This window comes from Melozone crissalis, unplaced genomic scaffold, assembly GCF_028551555.1.
Source record: "Melozone crissalis strain CALT ecotype California unplaced genomic scaffold, PUWL_Pcris_2 ptg000016l_1, whole genome shotgun sequence".
NCBI classification, from domain to species: domain Eukaryota; kingdom Metazoa; phylum Chordata; class Aves; order Passeriformes; family Passerellidae; genus Melozone; species Melozone crissalis.
Window position 1 is genome coordinate 15,127,973 of NW_026535794.1, and position 27,028 is coordinate 15,155,000.

Below are 27,028 nucleotides of genomic sequence, written 5' to 3' on the forward strand. Positions count from 1 at the left end.
CCTTTTTTGTTGGGATTATCAGAACACATAGTGAGCCAGTACAGGATGCTAACCTGATGGAAAACTAGCTTGGGTGCTGGGAAAAGTGAGCAGATTTTTAGAGTTTTCTTGTATGAACTCTTTAACTTAAAACACAAATTTGGCTGAGCATTAGTAAAAAGTAAAAGGAATGAGGTCTGAAGAACAGTACCATTGTTCTGAAATTACTGGATCAAATTAACATTACAGCACTCCTAAAATTGTAATTACAATAGCACTCTATGTCAGGCAGAGAAAGCAACTGAAAATGAAAGGTCTGGATATAAGCACAGCTAATAGGTTGAAAATAGTGAAATGTAAAAGTGCAAAGCAGTTTCAGGGAGAATAAACTCCCTTCAATAAGTACATGTTGTGAATGGTGTGTGTGAAAGATCTAAGGGAAGCAAGCTGGGGTAGAAAGGGAAGAAATTTTGAAGCAGCCTGCTGTGGTGTTAAGCAGTTCAGGCTGAGTGTTTTTGTAAAACAAATGCAGGTATTTCAGTGTCCTTTCAATCAGAAGGGTACACTAAGAAAGAAATGTGACTACATTGAAAGAGGAAACTTGTTAATAGGAACAAAATATGTGAACAATTCATATTTACATGAGAGATATATCTTGAAACAAGGTGAGATCCATCTAGCAATGGAGGTGTGGAATAAGATGAGAATATTCTGTGGATGTTTGTAGTAAGAAGTTTTTCTTGATTGTACTTGATACTTGAGATGGTTGAAATGTTTCCTGAATATTAGTGGAGGGGGCTTTTGTCTTTGGTATTCATTTTAAAAAGACTTTTTAAATTTAGTGAAGGAGTTAAGCCAGTGTAATGGGGAACTGCTGCCAAAGGGGATCATCTTTCTCTCTTCTGCATTTCCCCAGTGCTTTGCATACACACATCCTGGCAGTTCTGGGAGCCAATTTTTCAGATGACTAATTGTTTCTAATTGTTTTCAGGGGAAATAACAGGACAGTGATGGCTTTTTGTGGAATTGGTTCCCATAGCTGTCATCATAGATTCAGTCTGACATAAGGCTGTGGTAGTATGGAGAATGACAGCAAGGGGCACAAGACTGAACCTTGTGGTGCTGGCTGTTAGATAAGTTTTATTCTAATGTGACAAATTATAGTGTTTGAGCTTGACTAGCCCATCTAAAACTCATGCCAGGAATTTAAAGAAACAGTCTGGAATAATTTTACAGCTATTTGAGAACTTCAGAGGGGCAGATGATCTCTGAGGAGAGAGAAAAGGCACTACTAAACCATGCTTTAAAACAAACAAAAAAAACATAAAATCCCTCAAAAATTCCAACCCAAAACCTCATAAAGTCAACAGACTTTTGAAAAGGTGGAAGCTAGAGGGTTACAAACAAGTTATCTTACCCAGAGTTCCTGGAGGAATATGGATAATGTAAATTATTTGGCCCTGGTGATGACCTGGAAGATACTAATCTCTATTGACACCTAATAAGAGATTTTCAAGAACAAACCCCAATTGACCCAGTTGAACTTCATTTTGTGGCAGGGCACAAGCCCTAATGGATAGTGGTATAAAAAAGGCTTTTATACCTTCAATACTGCTTTATTATGCAGTGAATGGAAGCAGTTGTGTAGTAGAAATAAATCTACTTGGAATACTATATCTAGAAATAGATGGACAAAATGAAAACATTGATGGATTTCCTAGGTGATCTGTCTTTAAATGCCAGGTGATGTTTTCAGGACTGGGACTACAGTATCTACATACAAATCTTCCTGTAACATGAAGAGCAGCCAGAAAGTTTGATTAGGGTTTGAATTTAAAATCATTCTGACAAATGAATGAAACCACTGCATTTTTACATGGAAAGTTATGGATACAAATGAATGAGGTGTTGCATCTTGGTGGGAGTAATCAGCTGTGCAATCACAGTGGAGAATGACTGAAGAATAGAAACTGTAAGCTGTAGTGTGTTAATAGTAGATATTTAGCATGCTTTATTGTTAAAAATTACTGCTTTTGAAGTAAACAATTGTACCTGATTTATGTGTTACTGCCGTGGTTTAGCATGGTTTGATTTTTAGTTAAAGAGAAAATCCATCAGTTACACACAAGTGATTCTCTGTGAGGACTGCTAACAGCTTCCTCCAGATTCAACAAAACCAGTCAGCTGGCTAGTTTTGAATGTTGAATATTAAACCACTTAAGGAAGCTGAACGTGCCTCTATGAAACCACACTTAAAAATGAACGAACCAGGAAAAATTCTCCTGCTTCTGCCTTTGAACAGGTGACTGGGTGCTGGCTTGGCTCGGTAGTGCAGCGTGGCTCAGCTGAGATTCTGCTGCTGCTGAGCCCTAACCAGGGCCAGCTCTGCTCAGGATGGCCAGGCCATGCTGCCAGTGCCCCAGGAAAGCCCTGTGGCTGAGAACAGAGGGCCCTGCAGCCCTGTACAGAGCAGCCCCACAGCTGGAGCTGAGCACGGCAGGACCACAAAAGAGCTCCACAGCTGAGCGGCCGCTGCCCGGCAGAGATCACACGGCTGTGTGCAGGCCCAGGCAAGATACCAGCTCTGTCAGTGCATGGATGGAACTTGCAGACATCAGCCCTCTCTCAAGTGAGAGAAAAGGAAAGGGTGAAGACATAGACACTGAGGCCAGTGAAGAAGTCAAATCCCAGATAGGAAGAGAATGAGGAGATGCCTTAATCTGGGGCTGAAATTCTCTTGTAAGGCTATGGTAAAGGTATCATTGATACATCAGGCTCTTTCTTTCTTTTTCCCTGTAACTCCTGGAATGCACTGGGGGATGTGGCATTCTAACCACAGCCATGAGCAGAGGCATCAGTGCTTCAGCCAGCAGATGTTGAAGTAGCTGTGATCCAATGAGAAGCTTGGACAGAGAGAAATGAGAGAGATGAGAAACCTTGCCCCAGGGATGGAATCACAGAATATTCTGAGTTGGAAAGGACCCACAAGGATCACTGAGTCCAGCTCTTCAGTGAATGGTCCATATGGGGATGGATCCCACAGCCTCGGCACTACCAGCACGCTGCTCTAACCAACCGAGCTAGTGTCACCTTTGTTGAAAACATCTGCTCCCAGAGATAATAGAAGAGGACTTATGTTTCTATATTAGAACAGCTCATCCTTAAAGTTGCACCCCAATAAGCTGAGATGACCCATGGTAGTAGTTATGGGAATTCTACCAAACAGTGGGAGGAACTTCACAATTGTGGGTTTCTGTGTGGCTGCTATTCATGAAAACTAAAACCATGAGAGAACTGTTTGTTGTTGAAAAGTCTCCATGGCATGGCAGGAGAGACTTTTCTCCCCAAGTGAACTGAAGAAAGATTATTTTAGAAGTGGTAAACTGACTGAAAATACCAAATTTTGAACCTTTATGTTGTCAGTGGTAAAGGAGGGAAGAGTTGGGGGGAGAAGTGTTCTGAAGGTTTATCCTGATTCTTATTGTTCTTCTTTTAGTTCTGTTAATAAAGTTTTCTTTACACTCTTTATACTAAGTTTTGAACTTCCTTTTGCCCTTTTCCTAATTGTTACCTCACAGCAGAAAATTAATAAATAATTGTACTGAGTGCCTTGGTGTTGGGCCAGCACTCAACCCACCTCAGTTACCAGGAGTGAGAGAGATGTGCTGAGCCAGCAGCTGAGATACTGAAGTTGGGGGCAAAGTTGCTCTTGTGGGTTTGTCCAAATAAGTGAAAACTTAAATGTATGGAAGTGTAAGGAGAAGTTGCCCTCTCTTAGTTCCTTCTGTTTAGTGGAGTATCTTTTGAGGAGAATTGAAATTCATATTAACAATTAACAAGCAGGGTAATTTTTTTAGTGGGGGAAATTTTACACAGTTGTTTTTTGTAATATGTGGCACTGCTAAGACTCTCTGCTCACATAGTGAGTGTTTTTGTAATTGGGATGAAAGGTAAAACCATGATTTGTGCTTTTGTTTTAAGAATACTGTTAAGATTTCTTTAAATACAGGTAACTTTAACCTCCTAATACAGAACTATAGGCTACTGGTACTTACAAGTTGTGTCCATGTCAGAGGTGGATCAGAGAAATTAGAATCTTAATTTAGTGTATGACATCCTTTTCTTCTCTGAAATAAAGCAGTTTTTTTGTGTTATAAACACAAGCTGGGATAAATGCACCATGAACCCTTAATATTATTATAAAACCAGTAAGCATTTGCTTAACTAAAAGAACATTGGCTATTATCTATTTGATGCAGAATCCTGCTGGCTATATGAAGATAAGGCTTAGTTCCCTGTTAGGCAAAAAGTTGTAGCTGTGTAATCCTGAAGAATTATTACAGCTTACAAAATATTGAGGTGTCTGACAGCAGTAGTTCAGTAAAAGGTAGAAAATGAGTTAGTTGGTCCATGCCCAGGAGGGAATGCTGCCACACCTCCTAGGTGACATGTGTGTCTGGTCTTAACAAATGCTGCAGGTCAGAAGCAGTGTAGTGAGTTCTGCTTGCAGCTCTGCTGTGCCTTGTTCTCATGATTGGTCTCTTTCCATGAAGAAGCTTTTTATCCAGGGGACAGATGTGGAATAATGTCTGCAGCTTGTGTGAAGATAGGCTCAATTCCTGTGAATTCTTTTAGCAGAATTACATGTTAGAACACAGTTGAATTTCAGGCTGTGTCAGCCTTGCAGTTTACAATAAAACCTATTTTTATATTCTTCTTGATTATCTTTTTCTAAAGTTTAGACAGAAGATCTTAGTTGCCCTTCATGTACCAATGTACTTAAATTGAAGTCAGACAGCCAAAGATAAGATCATATGGATAAACATCATACATTCAATGTTGAAACCAACTATCACTGCTGCCCTTTTGGTGCAGTTCCTGCTTTTGAGTATTTCAGTGTTTCGAGTATTTCTCAGCATCTCACTGAGAGATGTGTGGGCATAACTGTTGTAGCAGTGGTTTACTGAGCACCTGAGGAGGAACAGAATAGAAACTTAGGAAACCAGTGCTGCTAATAAGGAAAAAATACCTTGTTGTATTGTTGGTAAGCCACTTAAAGACGTGCACACATCTGTGTGGTTTCTGTTAGTAACTGTATGAACCCTGCTGATGCTACTCACTATCTTGACAGAACTATGGGGAGAATGGTTTGCATTTTACTGGTTTTTGATGGATTAGGAAAAGGAGAGGGAGGATAATGGGAAGCATTGCAATAAATGAGAATGTCTTTAGGAGTCATTCACTGGGTAGAAATCATTGCTGTTCATTGGCAATGATGGCAAAGCCTCCTCTGTGGTTTTCTGACATACTGACAATAAATGGCAAGGCAACTACAGAATAGTACTGGAGTCAATGTCTGTCTCCACCTACTTGTTATACTCTGTATGTCTAATAGTATTCAGCGTTATGTTATGTTACACTTGTTATACTCTGTATGTCCGATAGCCTTAAGCGTCTCTCTGAGGCGCGGGTTCGCGTGTCTCGGTGTGCCGGAGCTCCGGCCGGCCCGGGGAAGCTGGGAAGCTGCGGGGCCGGAGGGGTGTGCGGGGGGACAGCGCCACCTGCCGGGGAACTCCGGCCCGGGCAGCGTCCGCTCTTCAGCTCAGGGCTGTGCAGAGAGCGTTTGCAGAGAAATACCTCCTTCAACCTGAGCGAGGCTGAGTTCTGGAAATGTTTTCTCAAGTTTTCCTTTCACTTTTTTTTTATAGGAACATCATTTGCAGCGGGCCATCTCAGCACAACAAGTCTATGGAGAGAAGAGGGATAACATGGTTATACCGGTTCCAGAAGCAGAAAGTAATATTGCATACTATGAGTCCATATATCCTGGAGAATTTAAAATGCCAAAGCAGCTGATTCACATACAGCGTAAGTAAAGTCATTCATTCATTGAAATCTGCATGGAGTCTGCTTTCTCCTGGCAGCAGCTGACAGAAAGAGGGGATACAGTCTTAAGCTGTGCCAAGGGAAATATAGGTTAGATATTAGGAAAAGTTTTTTACAGAAAGAGTGATAAAGCAGTAGAATTGTCTGTCCAGGGAGGTGGTGGAGTCACTATCCCTGGATGTGTTTAAAAAAAGATTGGATGTGGTACTTGGTGTCATGGTTTAGTTGAGATGTTGGGGCTTGGATTGGACTCGATCTTGAAGGTCTCTTCCAACTTCATGATTCTGTGAGAATTTATTTTACTAGTAGTTAAGACATTATGCATAAATGTCTGAGCTCCCATCAAGACTGACTTCTGAGAATTTATTTTTCAACAAGTTGAAGAAATTCTACTTGATAAAGAACTGTGTTTTAATTCTTGTTCAGTAGTAACAGTTCAGAGGAAAATTTAGATTAGTTAGCAAGCACAGATATAAATCTACTTAAAGAAGAAAATGCATAATGCATACCTAAGAAACAGAATACCTGTTCCTGAAGCATCACCAGGATAAAATGGCTGTAGAGTTGACTGGGGAGCCAACCAGAAATGACAATAGCAGTTGAAGTATTTGCCTATGCCTGGTGCAAGTATTCTACATCTAAAAGCAGATGGGGTTTGCTATCACTGATGACCTGCAAATTTGTTGTGATTTTGTTTTTGTTTGAAGATAACAGCTATTTGCTATGGATATGACCCTTCATGTGAACACCATGTTCTTTCTGATACCTTTGGAAAAAATTATGAAAAATACAGTCTGTTGCACAATTCTGTTGTATGGTGTAATAAGCAGAATTGAAAATATAGTTTCTGTGCTCTGTAAGCACATCTCGTGCCTAATTAACTTTGGTTAAATGCTAGACTTGTATGTCATTCTGAGCCTCAGTAATGGCTTAAAATATTTGAATTGTAGAATAATGTGGATTGGAAGGGACCTTTAAAGATCACCTAGGTCCAAAATCCCTGCAGTGAGGGGAGTTCAACTTGATAAAGTTGCTCAGAGCCTGGTCCAGCCTAACTGTGAATGTTTCCAGGTATGGGCATCCACCAGTTTTCAGGCAGCCTGTTCTAGTGTTTCACCATGCTCATTGTAAAAAAGTTCTTCCTTCCTGCTAGCAGTCTTCCATGCTGATATTAAGGTTGTGCTTTTCATTCTTATTTTCCTTATCTGGCTGTTCTAACAGCTGGAATTGTCAATTTTAAGCTGAACTGTGTTCTACCTATTTGTTTATTAAAAATGGATCTGTGTTTTCACGTGTGCACACTCGGAAAGAAATTTGTGTCTCTTACCAGCCACAGCAATTTGAATGAGGCATGAGAACCAGAGAGTCACGTTTCAAGTGCAGTGATGCATTTTTGTAGGATACCATTGCAAACAGTTGTTTGCATTCTGCAAGACATTACTTGTATTTGGAGATACTTTGCTACCTAGGGTAGATCATGCTGGGCCAGTGTAGTCTGACTCATCTACATCACAAAAATCACTGGTGGGGATATCTTAAGATCATTGTAGTACAGGCTGCACATGCTTTGCTAGGAGTACCTTTGATGTGTGTTTGGGCTGAAATCTGAACTGCTGATTGTACAATACATAAAACTCCAGAATGCTTGGCAGCATTGAGGATTTTAATGAATCTAAAAATGTCTTACTGAAGCAGTGAGGCAGTAAGCTGTTAGTTGGTTTGACCACTAATAAGTTTTCATTGGTTAACAAAACTATAATAAGTTGATGTGAACTTCTATGCCTAATTTTTAACAGGGTAGTTTTTTTTCAAGGAAAAAACCTCAATGTTTACATCCATGTGGAAGTAGCATTATTACAACATTCAAACAAATAATTTTGGTTTTCTCTTGAGAAGTGTGTGCTGTGGGCACTATTAGAACAATTCATTTTTGTAATAAAACTAACTTTAACTTTTATTGTATCGTTTAGCTTTTAGTTTGGATGCTGAGCAGCCAGATTATGACATGGATTCGGAAGATGAGATCTTTGTGAATAAGTTGAAGAAAAGAATGGACATCTCTCCTTTGCAGTTTGAGGAGATGATAGACAGACTAGAAAAGGGCAGCGGGCAGCAGGTACAACGGTACTTTGAATAAAGAATTTGAAATACACGCTCTATGTATTACTGTGTCAAAGTGACATGCTGGGTTTTACATTTAGCCAGTCAGCCTGCAAGAGGCCAAGCTGTTGCTGAAGGAAGATGACGAATTGATCAGAGAAGTATACGAGTACTGGATTAAAAAGAGGAAAAATTGTCGAGGTCCTTCACTTATTCCAGCAGTGAAGCAGGAAAAACGCGATGGCTCCAGCACAAATGACCCTTACGTTGCTTTTAGAAGACGAACGGAAAAGATGCAGACACGAAAAGTAAGTGTATCAGTGCCTCCCTCAGCTTTTTTCTTTTCATTCTCCCTCTTTCCAGAAGTTGCTTATTTAAAGAAAAAAATTACAACATAATAAAAAATTAAATGTTCTGTTTTTAATTTGCAAGGGTAAAAAACATAAAACAGTTTTAGTTGCACTATTGAATGAAAGTTTATATTCACTTTTTCACTAAATTTGCTGTTAAACCTACTTAGGGCATTGGCAAGCTGTGTATCATTGATAACATGCACATGCTTCTCTTTGGTTTAACATGTGACTTTTTAATGTACCTAAATATAACTTACTTTAATTCAGATTATTTAACTTGAATGATGTGGGGAAACACGTGTTTTATGTATCTGCAGAATCGGAAAAATGATGAAGCTTCTTATGAGAAGATGCTGAAGCTGCGTCGAGATCTGAGTCGTGCAGTAACCATCCTGGAGATGATAAAAAGGAGGGAAAAAAGCAAGAGAGAGTTGCTGCATTTAACACTGGAAATTATGGAAAAGAGGTAATGTTAATTGAAAATTTGCTGCAGAAAGCTTTGGAAACTACTTTATAGTTGGATATATTTGAATATTTGAACAGTGGGAGATTTTAAAAATAAGTTCACACTCTGTTTCACATTTACAGGATAGCATATTCATATTTGCCTGTGGAGAAAAAATAAAACATTAGGAAGTTGCTTATTAAAGAGAGGGGTATTGTCAAATTAAGCTACATTGTTTTATTACATGTGTAGATACTGTCAAACTTAGGTATCTACTCTGTATATTATACCAGAAGAGAGATCATAGTTTCAAGCAAAGTCATTTGAAATTGTGTGTTAAGTATATAGATTATGGAAATCCCAGCTATTTTTAAGGCCAGTTTCAATCAATACCATTCTTCTTGGATTTAATGATCTCTGTTCTTTGTGAAAAAAGCTTGGTCTTATACCCTCTTGAGGAAAACAAGCATTTCATGCAGCATTAAATGTGAGAGTCATCTCCAGCTAGTTTTTCTTTTGCCATCCTGTTGATTGTCTGTGTTGTGGGCCAAATGCTCTGCCAAGTGTTGCTTTCCCAGTTGACTGAGGATCACAGTTGTAGTGTGGAGTTGTCCTTTAGGTTGATACTTAGAATCTGAATAGACTTTTCTAGCCTAAAGTGTCCATGCTTGAAAGCAAATGTTTCAAGTGAGTACCTTAAAACTGCAGAACTGACTTCATAGTCTGGGTTTTTGGGGAGACAAGCTCAATTGGCTCTATCAGGGCACTTCTTTTAAGCCCTGAGCATTTTCGACAGAAATAGAGGGGAAAGAAATCAGGAGGATTTTTCCAGTTGCTTTTTAAAGGAAATAAGCTGTTGAATAGAGCAAAGACTCAAATCCCTCCCTTGGAGTAGAGAACTGTATTTCAACTCAGCATTTCTCACAGGACTTGAAATGTAATGTTTCATGGATCTGCTTATTGAAAGTACTCTATAACACAGAAGGAGGATTCATGAATAAGGCATTCTGTTTCACTGTTAAAACTTCCTGAGTGATAAATTCTTTGAATGGTACCAGTCCCCAAGAAAAGGGGTGGGTAACCCTCTCCTTTTCTTTACAGTGTTACCTTTTGGAGATGCTTTACGGAGTAGTTGTCCTTTTTTCTGTCTGCATTATTCACTGCAGTGAATTTGCTGTGTTATTCATCTCCATCTCTGGAATAATACTTTTTGCACTTATTGCTGATATACTGGATATTCCTTTTACCCCAAGTTGCAAGTATTAATTTGTTTTTCTCAATTTTTTACCAGATGGATATTGTACTCCAACAAATAAAATTTATTCTGATTTCAGGTATAATTTGGGTGACTACAGTGGAGAGATCATGTCTGAAGTCATGGCACAGCGGCAGCCGCTGAAACCCACCTATGCTATTCCCATTATTCCTGTGACTAACAGCAGTTCTTATAAACACCAAGAAGCTATGGAACTGAAAGAATATAAAGTCAAAGTAAGTCATGTCAATAACAGAGGTACTGTTTGTGCTGTGAAGTGTACAAAATACACCATTTTTGGATTGGAGGAGGGAGGAAGCTTTTTAGAGCTGACAATAGGGAAGCAAAGCCTGCAAGTGAAATAAAATGGCTTTGTTCTGTTGGAGTTTTAGGGATAACAGATTACCAGCATTCCTCAAGATAGAAATAAAGGAAGTACAGACAAACTACAGATAAAAGGACACATGCAATTGTGTTCTTATTCAGGAAGATGGAAACATACTACTGTCCATAAAGCTGGGATGTCCTGAACAAAACTGTATTTATTATAACTAGGCATTGTATGAAGATAGAACTAACGATGTGAATACCATGTATTGTTCTAAGCTATATCGTTAATTTAATACAGAGGGCTAGGGTTTGTTTTGTTTCTGAAATATGATCCATTGATAATTCTCCCCCTGCTGTATATCTTTGGTTTAATATTTAAGTAAAGTATCAAATAATCTTATTTGATTTAGACGGCTGACAAGTACTTTTCTCCCTGCAGGCTTTAATTTTGTGTCATACAAACCATAGCTACAGTGCGAACAGCTGAGCATGTTAAATAGGTCAGGTGACACAGGATAAAGGCTGAGGTATAATTTGAATTTTAAACCAAGGCAACTTGTAACTAAAGAATATTCAGAGGCTGTTCTGAATTTGACAAGGTGGCTTTAATCAGTGAATTCTTCCATTGGTAGTAAAGCATTGTCCTTGTGATTGCTGGTGTGTACTTGCTTATCAGTGATTTTGGATCCGTGCAGTGTCTCACAGCTTGGAAACTTGGGAAATACTCTTAAATTTGACTCTGCATAGTATGGGCAAATGTGTTTAATTTTTAGAGATTTTTGCAATATTATAAATATCTTTGAGAAGTCTTTGAAAATCTTTGAGAAGTTTTTTGCCTTCAGAGCATTGCTTGGTACTTAGTAATACCCTGACGCTACATAAATGGCTACCAATTAAAAATACTAGGAAATAAAAAAGGTGCCCCATAGAGATCATGATACATATTTTGGTCTCCTCCAAAGTAGTACTGTTACCTTAACTGCTAGTGAGTTACCTACCACAGATTGAGCAAACAGTGCTTGATTCCACATTGTCTGTTCAGTGTTTCAGTTACTGGAAATGAAATTCAGACACTCTGAAATGACTGCATGTTTTATTGGGAACATGGTAGAGAGTTAAGTTCATGTCATTAGCTTGCTTACACAGGAGTTTAGTAAACTCCTGTTTTAATATAATTTTCTTCTGTGTGTAATTTTACACTGCTTTCATTTTCCTTGCAGCAAGATAAACCTGATGTTATTAGACCCAAAAGAAAGTATGAGAAGAAGCCAAAAGTCTTACCTTCGTCCGCTGCTGCTCCTCAACAGACAAGTCCTGCTGCACTGCCAGTCTTTAATGCTAAAGATCTGAATCAGTATGATTTTCCTAGCTCAGATGATGAACCTCTTTCCCAGGTAGGACCTCTAGTGTTTTGTGCTGCTCTTTGGGAAAGAGTAGAAGTAAAAATCAGGAATTTTCAAATACCTGTCCTCATACACCACTCTCACCTCATCCTTTCTCCAAAGGTTTTGTCTGGTTCTTCGGAGGCTGAGGAAGAAAATGATCCCGATGGTCCTTTCGCCTTCCGTAGGAAAGCAGGCTGTCAGTACTATGCTGTAAGTAGAATTTCCTTGTGCATTGCAAGACAGAGTGTCACTGTGTGAAAACATCTTGTGTTTAATTGTTTAAAATTCTTTTAAGCCTCATTTAGACCAACCTGGCAACTGGCCGTGGAGTAGCCCCAAGGAGGGAAGATTAGGAGATGTGCGTTACAGATACTGCTTAACCACCCTCACTGTCCCCCAGAGGTGTATTGGGTTTGCACGGAGACGGGTTGGCCGTGGTGGAAGGTAAGTGCTGTGTAATTGTTGCTGATTTTTTTAAAAAAAATTAAATCAGTAAGATGCAAAGAAGAAAAAGTCTAAAAAAGACCCAAAAATTGGAGCCATCAAAGCGAGATTAGCTTGCTAATCTCGCAGTTTTTGTTTTGCACTAGTGGAAGCTATTTTGGTAATGTTTTATAAATAGTTCTTAGGATTTTCTATTGCTTTCATCCCATTTTTGGCATGAAAATGCATGTATATCTTCAGTTGTGATTGGTTTGTCTTTAAATTGCTTGCATAGCTATCCTCAAATAGTAGTATTTCAAGATACCAAAAACTGTATTTTGCAAAAAATGCTTTTCAGAGTTTAGGCAGTATTGGATTATTTTGAGAGAGATGCTTAGAAATCATAATAACTGTTTCAAACATTGTGAAAAATATAAAATAATTACCTATTCAGGAATTTTACTTTTAACAATCTTTACTGAAAACAATTTATAAATGGTTGAGTGTGTAAGTATGTGATGTCTTTGAAAAAATAGTGCATTTGTATTAAATTTTTATTAAAAGTAAGCATGTGATTTGCACTTCAAATTTATGCTTAGCACCTCTTCACATATTATTAGTAAGCCAGCTTGGCCAATCAGTTGGCTCTTACTGGGTGGTTTCCAAGGGGATTTGGATGTTCATGTGTAACATCCCTACTGTTTGGGATGGTTGTAGGTATAGTTAGTATATATGAGAGTAAGACTTTGGAAATGAAGTTACTTTAGGGGACATATTAATTACTTTTTACTTAAGCAGTGTTATTCTCTAAGTCTTTTTAATTCTGTGCTGTTGAAATGTCCTTAATAAAAATGTGATGATGTACTTCAGCTCTGCTTCAGACAGTAGAAGCTAGAGTATACTTAAATAAATACCTAAATACTTACTGTGAAATAAGAGGTGGTCATGCATTGTGTCAGGGGAGTGTGTATGTGTGTGTTGGCTTGTTCTACAATACTTTAGTCTAGCTTTTATCCTTTAATCATCCACAAGCACACATGTCAAACCAACAGCTTCCTTGGTGTTTCCTTGCTGCTGATTAATTGTGCTTTGTTCGGTTCTAGGGTGCTACTGGACAGAGCGCATTCGGACTGCGATAGTGCATTTCATCACCTGGATTGGGAAAGCTTTTCCTCATCGCAACACTCTTCAATCAGTCAATTTGCCAATACCTCAGAAACAAATACCTCGGACAAATCTTTCTCGAAAGACCTCAGTCAGATACTAGTCAATATCAAATCATGTAGATGGCGGCATTTTAGGCCTCGGACACCATCCCTACATGACAGTGACAATGATGAACTCTCCTGTAGGAAATTATGCAGGGGTTTAAATCGAACAGGCACAGCACAACCCGGGACCCAGACATGCAGTACCTCTATACAAAGTAAAAGTAGCAGTGGTTCAGCACATATTGGTATGTCTGTTTTAACAAACTTGCTTCTAGAAGTTTTAAACATATGTCAGAAAATCCAGAATATCATTAGGTCATCCATATTTTACATTGTGGTCTATTTTGATGGTTACAGCCTATCTTCAAGTGTATCTCTTTTTGCTGCATTGAATTTATTTGCATTTTTTGCTAACAGTAGTGTACTGCATCTGAGATTTATACAAATGCTACAATGGTATGTAATTACAATTGTCGAAACATAAAAGTTGAAACAACAGTATTGTGTAGGGTTTAAGTTCACTGAATATTTGGATTTTTTGAAATTAAAAATACATTAATTGAAATGTTAATATAAATATTATGCACCAAATTTTTTCTAGTACAATGTTAATATAAATATTATGTACCAAATTTTTTCTGGCAGTGATGGGAAATGTTTAGGTAAAATGTTTGCATTTAGAGTCCCAGCATGCTATGAATTCTTACTTGAACTTAAATGAACTTTAATGCCATTTCCCAGCCAAGAAGTATCTAGCCCACCCTCACTGCTACATCTGCTTATGCTTAGCAAAACTCTTGGACTAATCACCTCTACATCTTGTCAGCAAGTGGCAGATTACATCTTATAGAACGTAATTACAGATGTGAGGATCTGACTCTGAAAAAATGTGATGTGTTAGTGGTTTTTAATTGGACCACTATTGGATAGCATCACTCTTACTTCTTCTCACTGGAAGAGTGGTATTTACGTGGTTAGAATGGAACTTAGCAACTCATCAAAATTCATGAGTTACTTACTGTAAATGTCATCTTTTTATAGAAGGTTAAAGTGACATCATTTTTTATATAAAACAATCTTAGAAGTTCACCATGGTTTTGTAAGGAGTATCTAGAATCATATTTTCCTTGCCATTTTGAATTATGGCTTTGGAAATCAAACAGAAAACCTGGATAATGTAGGAGTGTGGCGAGCAGAGATGCATATACCTAATAAACTAAGTTGTGGGTTGTTTTGGTGATTTGCTTTAAAGACTGTTACACTGGTTATCAGATAACTTTAGTCTTCTGTTTGCCACTATATTATATACCTTCCCTCCTCTATCATGTTTTGAGGCTTTTGCCTGAAAATTCTTTCTCCTTGCATTTGTGGAGTTAGTGAGCAGCAGTTGTTTGCTGCTTTATTTCATGCCTCCTCTCCATGCTAGCCTAGAAGTAGGTCCTTCCCCCCCATGCCCCTTTCTTCTTTCATGATTCTTCTTGCTGGAAATGTACCAGGGCTAAAACTGATGGTTCTTATGGTTTGTGATCTTACTACGGCTTTTGGTGTTTAAATTCTGCTCTTTCACTGGCTTGAATCAGTAAAACAAGTCCAGAAGTCAGTGAGGGCATTCTCTGCCTGGTGGTCAGGCTGAACTGTGATAAATGGTAGCCAGATGAGGAGAGGGAAAACAAAACCAGTGTGTGTTAAATAGACTGTAAATACAGTGCAAAGTATTCATGGACAGTGCTTTACATTTGGAAGTCATGTAGACTTGAAAAATCAGCTGATGGAGTTTAAAGTTCATGTCTGTGTGTGTGTCTGTAGAAATAAACACACACACATCCTTTTAGAGTGTTTTTTCCCTGAAATAGATGGTAAGGATATTTATCTACATCATTTAGGAATTAAATGGAATTATTTATATTGATGAGTCCCAGAGAAGGTTTTAATTGTGTGATTGCATATTGAAGCCTGTGGGAAAGTAATACATGCTAGTGTAAGTGCCTGGTATAATACATTCATTTGTGCTTGGAATTCTGTGAAAAATATTTAGGTATTCCAAGCTTTTCAAAGTACAAATGTGGAGTTTAGCTTCGTAATTTTGCTAGGAGGTGATACAGGGAATTAAATGTTCAATAAAAAAATACAGCTGTCTGAATTCATAGGTATCCTTTTAGTTGGTTACCAGAGTCTTTGGATAGTCATTTGTTGCTAACCAGGTAGATTGTATCCATATAATTATTTATAATCTTAATTGTGATTCTTGTGGCATTGGAGTGTACATAAGGCTGTGTGTGTGTGGTGTACTGTTGATCACCTGTTCAGGTGTAAGTGTTTGTAAGGAGCACAGTTTGCTTCATCTTGGTACCAGTGTGGTTTTAGTGTTTTTTGGGTTTTTTTTCATTTTCTAAAAGGATGCTGTGAGATACATTGTCTGTACAGATCACAGGTGTGTTCAAGCCTCTCATGTCTGAGTCTGACTTCTTCAGAGCTGCCTGTCAGGGGGGCTGCAGCTGCTGAGTTCTGTGATTGTTCTTTCTGTAGCCAGTCCTGTAAAGAACCTCAGGTATCTAACAGCCCTGCTGACGTTTTTGTAGTGGTTACTATTGCAGCTTACAACCCTGTAGGGTTTCCCTGTTGCTTTTTCTTAGTTGTTTTTGAAGCTGGGAGTTTGTGGGTGTGGATGTTTTAGGTTTGTTTCTCTTTGCCTTTTAGGTTTTTGTGGTGGCAATTGGTCTTTTGTCAGAAAACACCTATTGATACATTGTATTTTTAAGTCATATTATCCTTTCACTGCTACTGTAAGTTGTGGTCAAACTCTATTAGTTACTTTTAAGATGTTCATCCTGGGATTCTGTAGGGACCGACAGAGGTGGTCATGTTGCCATGTTTATTATGTGCCATCACATGAGTGGTTTTTGTTTCCCTACTAAGAAAGTCTTGAGCTTTTTCTGCTGTGCATGATGCTGACATGGAAAATACCTTCCTTGGGTCTGTTATACATGGCCAGCAGGGCCATGAGGTTGAGATGGTATCTCAGGTCTTCTGTTAATGAATTTTCTCTGGCTACAGGGAGCCTTGATTTTCATCCTGAAGATCAGAGAGAGGTTTCCCCAGAGCTGGGCATTTTATAAACATTTTGAAGTGCCTTTGATCCTGAAGAAATGCAATTTATTCTGATTCTGGCTTTCAGAGTACTCAGTATTAAAGATTTGTGGAAGTTGCTGCATTGAGGTTTTGTGTGTAAACTGAGAAGGGGTATCAAAATCCCTTACAGGTTACCTGAACACTTGTGGTGTGCTGAGGGCTAGACTTGGGCAGCAGGAGCAAGTGGCCAAGTAGCACCACTTATGTAGAGGGTGGTTCCTTCTGATCTTACTTATGAAAAAGTATCCTTTGCCCTCTTGTGAGAAGAACTGATTAAAAGGTCTTAGCACATGTTATTCAGAGCACCACTAAAAAGGAAGCAAGAACATCAAATCATTATTTTTGTGGATAATTAACTTGTTTAGCAGCAGAATTACTTCAGTAAAGGAGCCTGTATTGCTGGCAGTGTCAGGTTTCTCAGGCATAATCCTCAGAGATGGAGTGTACAGTAGGTGTGACTATTGAGCTGAAGAGTTTGTGTCCCCTGGTGATTGATTTGGTTCTGCCAGGCAAATAGCAGTCTTTGACCTCCATCACTTTAGAAACTGCTCTCTGCTGGAGACTTTGTATTAAATATGCTGCATTCACATTTTTACATGCTTGGATCTCATAAACAAAAGTTAGAGACACTGAAAGCTGCACACTTGTATCATTCCATTTCAGCCTTGTGTTTAGGAGGCAGAGCAGAGATACCTGCCACTAGTGAAATACTGGAGCACTGGGAGCAGGCAGCAGTCTTGCATTCTGTTCCTTTCTGCCTTCTTCACACAGAAGCTGGTTCACTTTGAAAACAGGGTCTGAAAGCTGGCAGGACTGAGAGGCTGACAGTTGACTAAAGCCTGCTCAACTGAGTTGAGAAATCACTCTTTGAGAAGAAGCCTTACTGAAGACTGTTGGGTTTTGTGTTTTCTGCTGTGGGAATTCCATAGAAATAACATTTTCCCCAGTAAACTTACATGCTTTTTTTGGACCTCTTAATCTGCTTTTTAAAAGCAGTTTTGCATGCTTGGAGATCTAGCAGGGTAGTGAGCTGTGCTTCCATTTCCCAAATATGTCATGTTGGCTGATGGATCTGTACTTGTTCAGCCTGAAGAGAGCAGAAAGCTTTGGGGTGACCTAGTTGGGACCTTCCAGTATCTGAAAGGAGCCCACAAGAATGATGGAGAGGGACTTCTTTACAAGAGCATGTAGTGACAGGGCAAGGGGGAATTGATTAAAACTGGAAGAGAGTAGGTTTAGATTAGAAGAAATTCTTAGAAAGAAATGCTTTACTGTGAGGATGCTGAGGTACTGGAATGGGTTGCCCAGAGAAGTTGTGGAAGCCCCATCATCCCTGGAAGTGTTCAAGGCCAGGTTGGATGGGCCTTGGAACCTGCTGTAGGGGAAAGTGTCCTTCCCCATGGCAGAGGGTTTGGAACTGGATGATCTTTAAGGTCCCTTCCTACCCAAACCACTCTGATTCTATACTGTTTTTCTGTTGTCATTAAGGTGTTATACCTGATGCCAGGTTTTAGATAAGGTTTTCCCAGAAAGAAACAGGATGAAGCTTCTCAGTCCTTGTGGCAGTTCCTTGTAGGAAGGACTTGTCCATGGCTTTCATGCCATCACTGGCTGTGTTTAGATGTTTTTATTTGACACTTGCATCTGTAGTATTCTCAGTAGTGCTCTGTATCACTACTTTCCCTTTTTTGAAATGCTTCTTTCACATAACAGGATAAACTTGGTGATGAAAAATACTGAAATTTGTAATGGCCACTTCCAGTTATCTTTGGAATTTAGTAGTCTTGGCCCATCTGTGACTGAGCTGTTGAGATCCTAGTTGAAAAGCAATGGCCTCAAGAGTAACAGATCTTGATAGCCCATCCTAAACTTAGTTTGAAGGAGTAAATATAAAAAGCTTCTTTAGTCTGGGAAATGTGACTGTGGATGAGGAAGAGTTGGTACTTTTTAAAACACTTGAGCCCTTCCAGATACTTCAAGACTTTGTAGTCTTACTAGATCTTCTCACTCAATTCAGTTGGAGTAAAACTTTGCTCCAAATTTGATCTCTGGGCTTGTGGAGCTGTTACACTTTGCATCCCATGCAAGGGTGGTCACATTTGTAACTGCAGTAAACTGTGTGTACCCTAATAACTAGCACGGGACATTTTAGTGCAAACTCATTTTAAGGACAATGAGCAGACCAATAAAAGTCCATAGGAAGGTTTCTAGTTTTCATTCAATGGCTAGTAAAAAATCCTTATTAATTATTTTCTGTCTGTCCTCTGCAAGTAGGGAGTGCATACATAGATATTATATCTAGTTTATAATTTGTCCAGTTCTGATGTTAGGAGTTTCACACTTCAGTTCTGTTGGGCTGAAATAAAAAGCTGTTGTAGTAATAATCAAGGGCAAAATGATTCATGTACTCATAGTGTGCAATAATGCCATGTTTAAGTAAAACCAGTCTTGAACTTCTTTTCAGAAAGTGAAACATCTTTGAGCCTGGTGCATCAAATACTAAATCACACTGATGGCTCTAAGTCTCTCCAATCTTCTGAATTCACTGGTGAGAATTTGCTATACAGTAGAAAATCTTTAACCAGGCAGTGTAAGCCAGATAACATCTCTCATAAGACAGAGATTTAAAAATGTGATGTTCTGGATTACTTAGCTTTGTGGTTGGTGTTTGCTTTGCATGCACTTTGGCATTAGTAACCACTAACTGGTGTCTTCTGAGAGCATCACATCCCTGCTGTATGTATTTCCCTTAAGAAGACATTGTAACATGATATATCATCTTTCCACACACTTTACCAGTTCTCTAGTTTATTGAATTTCTGAAAAAGTTTGGAAGCTTTAGTTAAGTGAACTTTGTATGATGAAAACTTTTTAATGGTTTTCACCTCCCCTGGAAGGATCATGGAACCTAGTATTCTATAAAGGGATTAGAGAAGTTTTTGAACCTAATGTAGTCTTAATGTTTCAGTTTTCCCACTGAAATGTAATTTCTGCCCTTGAGAACAGTTACTTAACTTGTTATGAAACAGCTTTTAAACTACTGTAATTTAAGTATCTAATTCTTAAGATGTTTAGCAGGACTGAAACATTTGTCAAAAGTTTTAATTATGCTGTTTGAGTCTCTCAGTTTTAAAAGTTTTTAAAACTTTATTAGAGAAGAAAAAAGCTTACCTGGCTAGGTCATTGTGTTTACTCCTCAAAGCTTGCTCAGTTTGCCTGGCAAATCTAGTGAGCATCTTCCATTCCAGAAATGGAAAAGAATGCCAGTAGAGGGACCAGGAAGTTACACATGGATTTTCTGCTTTCTGGGGTATGCTCCCTGGGTTTTTTAGGAAACTGGTTATTGTTGTCAACTTAGAGTCTGTATTTTCCTTCTTGAGGGAAGCAAAGTAACAAGTGAGTGACCTCCCAGTAAAACTTGCAGCAGTAGTCGGGAGCAGAAGCTGTGGCTGTAGATTGTACAAAGGCCCATCTGTTGATACAGATGGCACAGCCAGCCCCCCACAGACCCTCACTTGTCACTGGCTTTGGCCACTTCTGAGAAGAGCTTGAGCTTTCAGAGAAGCTGTATGTAAGCTCCAGCATTGTAAGGCTAGTACTTGTTAAATGCTGTGGTACAATCAGTGAGCACTGTCAGAATATTTATATTGCAGTGTAAAACTGCTGCAAACTGTGGATCTTTGGAAAGTCCATTGACAGTATCACTGTTACTCTGTGCTCTGAAAAGCAATAGCTGCTGAGTATCACCATCCCATAGAATTTGGTTGATATGTAAACAGAATCATGCAATTGAAAAATTATATTCAGTGGCTTAGTTCAAGCAAAAAATAGATATGTCATTATCCCAGGGAGTACAGATACTCACAGAAGTGATTATAGAAAAACACATTCATAGTGCAGTGTGAAATAGCTCACTTTGTAATAAAACAGGATTTGTAGCTGTCACTGAGGAGATACTGAGTCATTTATCCTGTCAGTCAGTATCAGTAATGTAGAGGGTTTCATTCCTTATGCTCAAAGCTGAAAACTCCTGAAGTTTTTTCTTCTACCTTCCATTCCTTTTCTGATCTGTAAGCCCAAAAACATTTCCTTGCTGCTAAAGTACAGCACCAATGCAGTTGCAGAATATTTGTGTGTGTGCTGTCCCAAGCTGTTAAATGAAGAGGATAACAGCATAACATCATGTACTGACTTCAGATCTGAAGGTTGTCTCAACTGAGATGTTACCACTTGATATAGTGTGCTGCAAAGAAACAAGCATTTGTATAGCTAAGTCTCTTGGTAAAGAGTTGCTCATCTTCTGGTAACCATCTTGAGATGTGAATAACTTCAGGCAGAGTTGTGCTTAAAAGTTCCTCATGTTTAAGGTTAGAAAAGGAGTTGGACTAGGTTAGCTTAAGAGTCAAGTGACTTGCATAAATTACTGAAGATGTCTTGGAAAGTATGTATAAGTTTTGTGGCAAGATACAGCTGTTGGCTGTGAAAGATAGTTGAGAGATTCTGAAATGGTTAAATTCTTATTTATTGTTTATTAGTAGTGATGGTTGAGAATTCCCCCTTTGCCCCTCACTGTGTAGTGATTCTATGTAGTGGATGAAACTGGGTGTTTCATCACTGTTTAATTAGGTAAATCCTGCACTATAAGATGGTCATTACTGTGTGATGGAACCATGACCACTGGGGTTGGAGCATGCTGTTTGAGAAGGGTCTGTAAGCACTGCATCCTTGTTTGGGGCTGCTGAAGCAAGGGCCTGTCTTAAGATCTCATGTGTCATCTATAAACCTTGTTTTGTTTTATTCCCTTTTTAAACTTCAAGCTGTTATGTGGCTTTCTGTTGCTTTACTAATGTTATTTAAAGCCTTGAAGGTCTCCAGTAATGTCAGGAATCTGTAACTCTGTGTAGTGTATCAGTACTCTCCTGAGTTACCAGAAATGTGGTTACTGATTTAAGTGTTCAGAAAAGGTCTGGGCTGGCTCCTTGCCTGCTCATTTTTTTCCAGGCAGATAAAGAACCCTGTATGACAAAAAGACATTGACATTCATTTTTCCTTCTTCTTCTACATGTGCTATTTTTCTTTTGACATACATGAAAGGAGACAGCTGAAAACCCTTCTCTTTTTTATAACAAAAATGAGAAGAGAGAATAAAGCTTTTGGAAGAAGCTTTTTATGGATACTCACTGGTTTTTTTGGGTTTTTTTTAGATTAACTGATGAGTTTGATGCAACTGGATGAGTGCCAATGCTTCATTGCATGCAAGCAGAAAGTATTCTCTGCAAGCCACATAACAAGCTAATAGCATGTTTTTTGTGCAGCAGCACATTCTGTTTGAATTGTTTCTTTAAGAAAAAGACAGCTGAACTTAGACTTGTTCTTTGAGAAGCTCAGGCTTGTACCTGCAGATGTAGAGGTGCAGTCAGTACACCTGTGACTTTGTGCTGAGCATATGTGATTTCCCCAATTCCAGTCACACTGGGGTGCCACAGGAAATGAACATGTAAGGTTAAATAAATGGAAGTGCTTTCATGTAAAGTACATACAAATGGGTTTTTACATTTTCAGAAGCAATTTATATCTCACAATCAGTGTGTTTATTTTTTCAACTGAAATGTAATATGGGCTGTAGTCTGAGAGCAGGAGGGGAGCAAACCCAGTGGTAGTGTAAACAAAATACATGATGGCCTTTAACAGAAGAGGAATAAAGTAATGCTGTTCTAGTTTATAGGTCTTCAGAAGAAATTGTGATTTGGATAGTTCAGAGTAGTAGCAATGTTCTCATTAAAACCTTCAGTGTAGTGTTTCTTTAGCATGGAGAGGGAAGACCTGGCTTATGCAATAGCAATCTATAACCTGTTCTGGTACATTAGCATCTCTGTCTATATTTTAGAAGGCTGTAGATTGCAGCAGCCATTTCTGAGCAGTATTGCCTTTCTAAACCAGATGCAACTGATTCTGAATTTCATAATAAACCCCTGATATTGTTGTAAATAATACTTTGAAATGTCTGTTAGAGTTTTGGTTTTGATAAGGGAAGCAACAAAAACATTGCTGAGTGTTTAACCTAAATTGAAAAACCTGAAATTAGTTGTTCTTGAGTGTATTTTCCAGGTACTGTTTTTAAATGGAGGAGGAGCAGTTGGAATATAGATGAGCATGATGGTGGTAGTAGAGTTCTTCTGTCACTTGTTTCCTTTGACAGCTGTACAACTTTTCAAAGTGGTGAGATGCATACAGCTCTAAGAGTCCCAGGCTGTTAAAAAGAAAATAACTGATGTACAATTTCAAAAATAAGAGCTTTTCAAAATGTCACTTCTGGAAAAAATAGAGTGCTTCCAGCTATTATTTAGCATAGTCTTTCCTAAACAAACACAGCTCATCTCCATAAGTTTCCTTTGCTGCTGTTGCAAAAGAAAGCAGTACTTTGGAGGTTGTTAACCCAACACAGGTGTTTATCTCAGCTCTGTTTTATAGCTAGAATCTTAAATATACTTAGGACTGAAAACTGAAATGAACTACTACTTGCACTTAAATAGGCACAAGGTGATTATGATGGTGGAAGTTTTAATCATAGTTCAAGATGGTGGCACAGCATATCCTTTTTTGCCCTTTTCTTCTTTGTCATTCTGTAGGTTGTCTTTGTTTACATCACTTAAGCAATCTATTCCTAAGCAATATATTTACAGTGCTATACCACAGAATAAAATACCTTGGTTCATAGAATCTACTGAGTTGGAAGGGACCCATCAGTACCATCAAGTCCTCCAACTCCTGTCCCTGCACAGGACACCCTGAGAAATCCTACCATAAGTAAATAAATGGAACCTGCAGTGTCACTGGCACTATGTTGGCTAAATGTATGCTGATTCTAAATTTTAGGGTTTGAAAAAACAATATCTATCTCTCAGTTCCAGAACAGTATATCCATTTTCCTCCCTCTGTTACTGCTGCTCAGGTTTCTGCCTGGTAATCTTTGTGTGCTAAAGCTTTCTTGCTCTAATTTATGTTGGATGGCAGCTTAAAAAAGAATCTAAAGGACTTGTAAATTTTATTTGTTTGGTTTGGGTTTTTTTAAGGACATTTATGAGTGAGGTTGCTACTTTTAAGATATTCTCCTAGGAATAATTTTAAAATATTGAAATGTTACTGAACTGTAGAAGTAATTGTAAGTTATTTGTTGCTTGTGGCAATATAAATAAGTGCTACATCCTTACTTGCTCAAAGATGTTACTTATGAGAAAAGGTAATGTGAATGTAACAGCTGAGTAAAATTTTATAGCTTCAAGTGTCCAAATAGGAAACTGCTGGTCATAATTTCAGTGCAATTTCTATTACTTATTAGAAATAATTTGAACACTAGAAAAAGACAAATACACCAGGAAAATGCATGCTCAGCAGTGTGTGCTCTGATGTTTCCAAATATTGCAGCCATTTGTATGACTTGTTATTCAAGTTTATACATGAGGTATAATTGTTCTTCACAATCCTGTTGTATGCAGAAGCAGGACATTATTATGGTTTTGATGTAAATGTTTTTTCTTCAGGCAAGCAAGCCTGAAGGAGTAGATTAACAAAAGATTCTTAAAAATTTCAGTTTTTGAACAGGACTTAAGTGTGATAGTAATTTGTTGCCAAGCAGTAGTGAACTTCTCCAAAAATGTGACTTCCAGTGCATTCTTGAAGTATGAGTACTATTTACAGCACATGTTTGGGAACAATCTGAATATAAAATTGAAGGAAAATCTGAAAAGTGTATCTTCTGCAGGGGCATTCAAACTCTAACCTTGATTCAGTTTGTAAATTGAAAACTGAGACTGCATTTTGTTTTGGAAATGTAAACTAAAACAAAAAATTACTAACTTCAGTGCAAGCAATGATTCTGCTGCACCATTGGGCATCCCTTGTCAATCTGTATGAATTATGCTTTGTCAGTTTTATACCTGTGGGTTAAATGGATAAAATTCTGCCTGACTTGTGATGCACTGAGTCACCTTTCAAAGATTTTAGAGAAAGGGATATAGTTCTGTGAAATTTGGTGTTGATGGAGTTACTTGTACATGTGCAGCTACAAACAAAAAAGGTACTGTACAGCAGTAGCCTGCCCAGTTGTTGGCATGCCCAACTTAATGTTTTCAATTGAAACATAAATCTTAGTTGTAGGCCCTTGCTGCCTTCAGAATGCTGTCAGTGAGGGGCATAGTTGCCAAGTTTGGCATATAAACCTATTTCACTAATAATGCTGATACTGTAGTTTCACAAGGTGAAAACAGTGATGCCATTTCTACTTAATCATTCTTTCTAATCTCTTTTTAAGGAGTTTTTGGTGGAGCTGTTTGCATTTTGGTTCCTTTCTCCCTCTCCCTTTTTAGTATCATGAGCTAAACTCAGTTAAAGCCTATATACTAAACAAACAAAAAGAGAGGCTGTTTGGACAAAAATTTCTAGGAAGATGTCAGCCTTTTTGACATAAAGGTGCATTAAGGCTCTTAGGAACTTGTTGTGGTAGTTTTTGGGGGTGGGGGTTTAGGTTTATAAAGTAGATGTGTTTATATACACAACTCCTACATATTTTGATACAGTATTTTCTCGTTTTATATTTTGTTCAGCATTTACAGCCGAACAATACCAGCAACATCAACAGCAACTGGCACTAATGCAGAAACAGCAGCTTGCACAAATTCATCAACAGCAAGCAAATAGTAATTCCTCTGCCAACACATCACAGGTGAGGGATTTGTCTGTGCTATGATTTATCCCTCATTGTTTCCCACCAGGGTTCATCTCTAATTGTCAACTGTTGCCATAGAACCTTGAAACTAACCAACAGGAAAGTGGCTTTCGCCTGAATCTACATCATAGCCATTCTGTAAAGTGTTTAGAAGGGACACTGCAGGTGAGTGTGGCAGGCGTTGCCTCTGCTCCCTCTTAACAAAAAAAAAAAAGATGGATCAGTCAAATAATGAAATTTTCAAAGCCATAGAAATATGAATTGCAGAAATCTCCAGCCGTATCATCATCCTCTTGTCATTGGGGGATTTTCAGAGCAGCATTTTAGTTAAATAAAACTAATACATACGTCCTCCTCATACAGCTGTGAAAGTGTCTAATATTCATAAATATGTAGGGAGATTACAGTGGTGATGTACACATGAAAGAGTTCAGAAGTTGTTTGCAATCTGAACCTCCAAGTTGCTGAATTGAGTTTGGAGTTTCATGAAAACAGGTTGATCTGTGAAACAGTGTTGTTACATAAAACTTCAGAAATCAGCTCTCAGTGTTTTGGATAGTTGTGGGAATATCATCGTGGTTGTTTTAACAGAGCTGAAAGTGCATGGTAATACAATAAAATCACAGTTGAGACTTTAACCAGCTTTGCCAAATGCTGATGATTTGATCTGAGAGAATGACTGGTCCACAGATTTTATGGTGTATTGATGTTTGTTTTACTAGGTTTTGTGTAGCTTTAAAATGGGGAGAGTACTGACAGTTTAGAAGCATCAATCACATACATTTGCCACCATTTTTCTTTTTAGGGTTTTGTTTCCAAGACACTGGATTCTGTTAGTGCTCAATTTGCTGCTTCAGCTTTGGTTACATCAGAACAGCTGATGGGATTCAAAATGAAGGATGATGTGGTGCTTGGAATTGGGGTGAATGGCATTCTTCAGGCCTCAGGTATGCAACTGTTTGACAGAATTTGATTGAATGTTGATTTTTGCAGTGAAGACACATCTGTTTGGAGTTGGGTGTTTTCTGAAAAACGACCTTACCGACATTTTTTTTCTGTTGCAGGAGTGTACAAGGGCTTACACCTCAGTAGTACTACACCTACAGCACTTGTCCATACAAGTTCATCGTCAACAGCAGGTTCAGCCTTGTTACAGCCTTCAAATATAACGCAGACTTCAAGTTCCCACAGTGCACTGAGTCACCAAGTGACTGCTGCCAATTCCGCAACAACTCAGGTTCTGATTGGGAACAACATTCGATTAACTGTACCCTCATCAGTTGCCACTGTAAACTCTATCACCACGCTCAATGCACGGCATATACCTAGGACTTTAAGTGCTGTTCCATCATCTGCCTTAAAGCTGGCTGCAGCAACAAATTGTCAGGTGCCCAAGGTTCCAGCTTCGTCCTCTGTGGATGCAGTACCAAGGTAGGGGTTTTAGATCTGCTCATGTTTTCCCAATATTAGATATCTGGCTTTAAATTAAGGTGCGTAATGGTGGTCAGAAAGGGATACCTGGGGAGGAATCCAAGAATAAATAGACTTTTACATTGGTAAGTTTTCCAAGCTTTTCTGCTAGTCACCAGCTGAAAAATTAGGTTTAGCTCAAAAGAGAAATTGATGATGTTACAGTACTGTGGCAAATAAAAAATCTCCACTGTTGAGTTGAGCTGTTGGTTTTTATGTTCTGTGTGAAGGCTGAACTACTCTAAATACGAGTCTGTTCTTCTAAAGTAAGCCTGCCAGGAATGAGCATAGGATAGAATTGGTCCAGCTGTGTTCAAGGGTGTTCCTGTGATTTGAA

At 38.5% G+C, this 27,028-nt stretch overlaps 1 protein-coding gene across 6 annotated transcripts in view; it reads left to right on the forward strand.

Moving 5' to 3' along the window:
* Positions 1 to 27,028, forward strand: part of EPC1 (enhancer of polycomb homolog 1) — a 65,173-nt gene that overhangs the window by 35,494 nt on the left and 2,651 nt on the right. For 3 of the 6 annotated variants that reach the window (XM_054273583.1, XM_054273584.1, XM_054273581.1), the window contains 13 exons: positions 5,688 to 5,847; positions 7,836 to 7,981; positions 8,067 to 8,273; positions 8,636 to 8,784; positions 10,098 to 10,254; positions 11,569 to 11,742; positions 11,854 to 11,943; positions 12,029 to 12,177; positions 13,260 to 13,612; positions 25,100 to 25,218; positions 25,300 to 25,386; positions 26,027 to 26,168; positions 26,286 to 26,652. In XM_054273583.1, coding sequence (XP_054129558.1) covers positions 5,748 to 5,847; positions 7,836 to 7,981; positions 8,067 to 8,273; positions 8,636 to 8,784; positions 10,098 to 10,254; positions 11,569 to 11,742; positions 11,854 to 11,943; positions 12,029 to 12,177; positions 13,260 to 13,612; positions 25,100 to 25,218; positions 25,300 to 25,386; positions 26,027 to 26,168; positions 26,286 to 26,652 — 2,240 coding nt within the window. In that variant the 5' untranslated portion in view covers positions 5,688 to 5,747. Of the gene's footprint in view, positions 1 to 5,687; positions 5,848 to 7,835; positions 7,982 to 8,066; positions 8,274 to 8,635; positions 8,785 to 10,097; positions 10,255 to 11,568; positions 11,743 to 11,853; positions 11,944 to 12,028; positions 12,178 to 13,259; positions 13,613 to 18,960; positions 19,045 to 25,099; positions 25,219 to 25,267; positions 25,387 to 26,026; positions 26,169 to 26,285; positions 26,653 to 27,028 lie in introns of those variants that run through there. The other 3 variants (XM_054273586.1, XM_054273582.1, XM_054273585.1) reach the window with 3 other exon arrangements.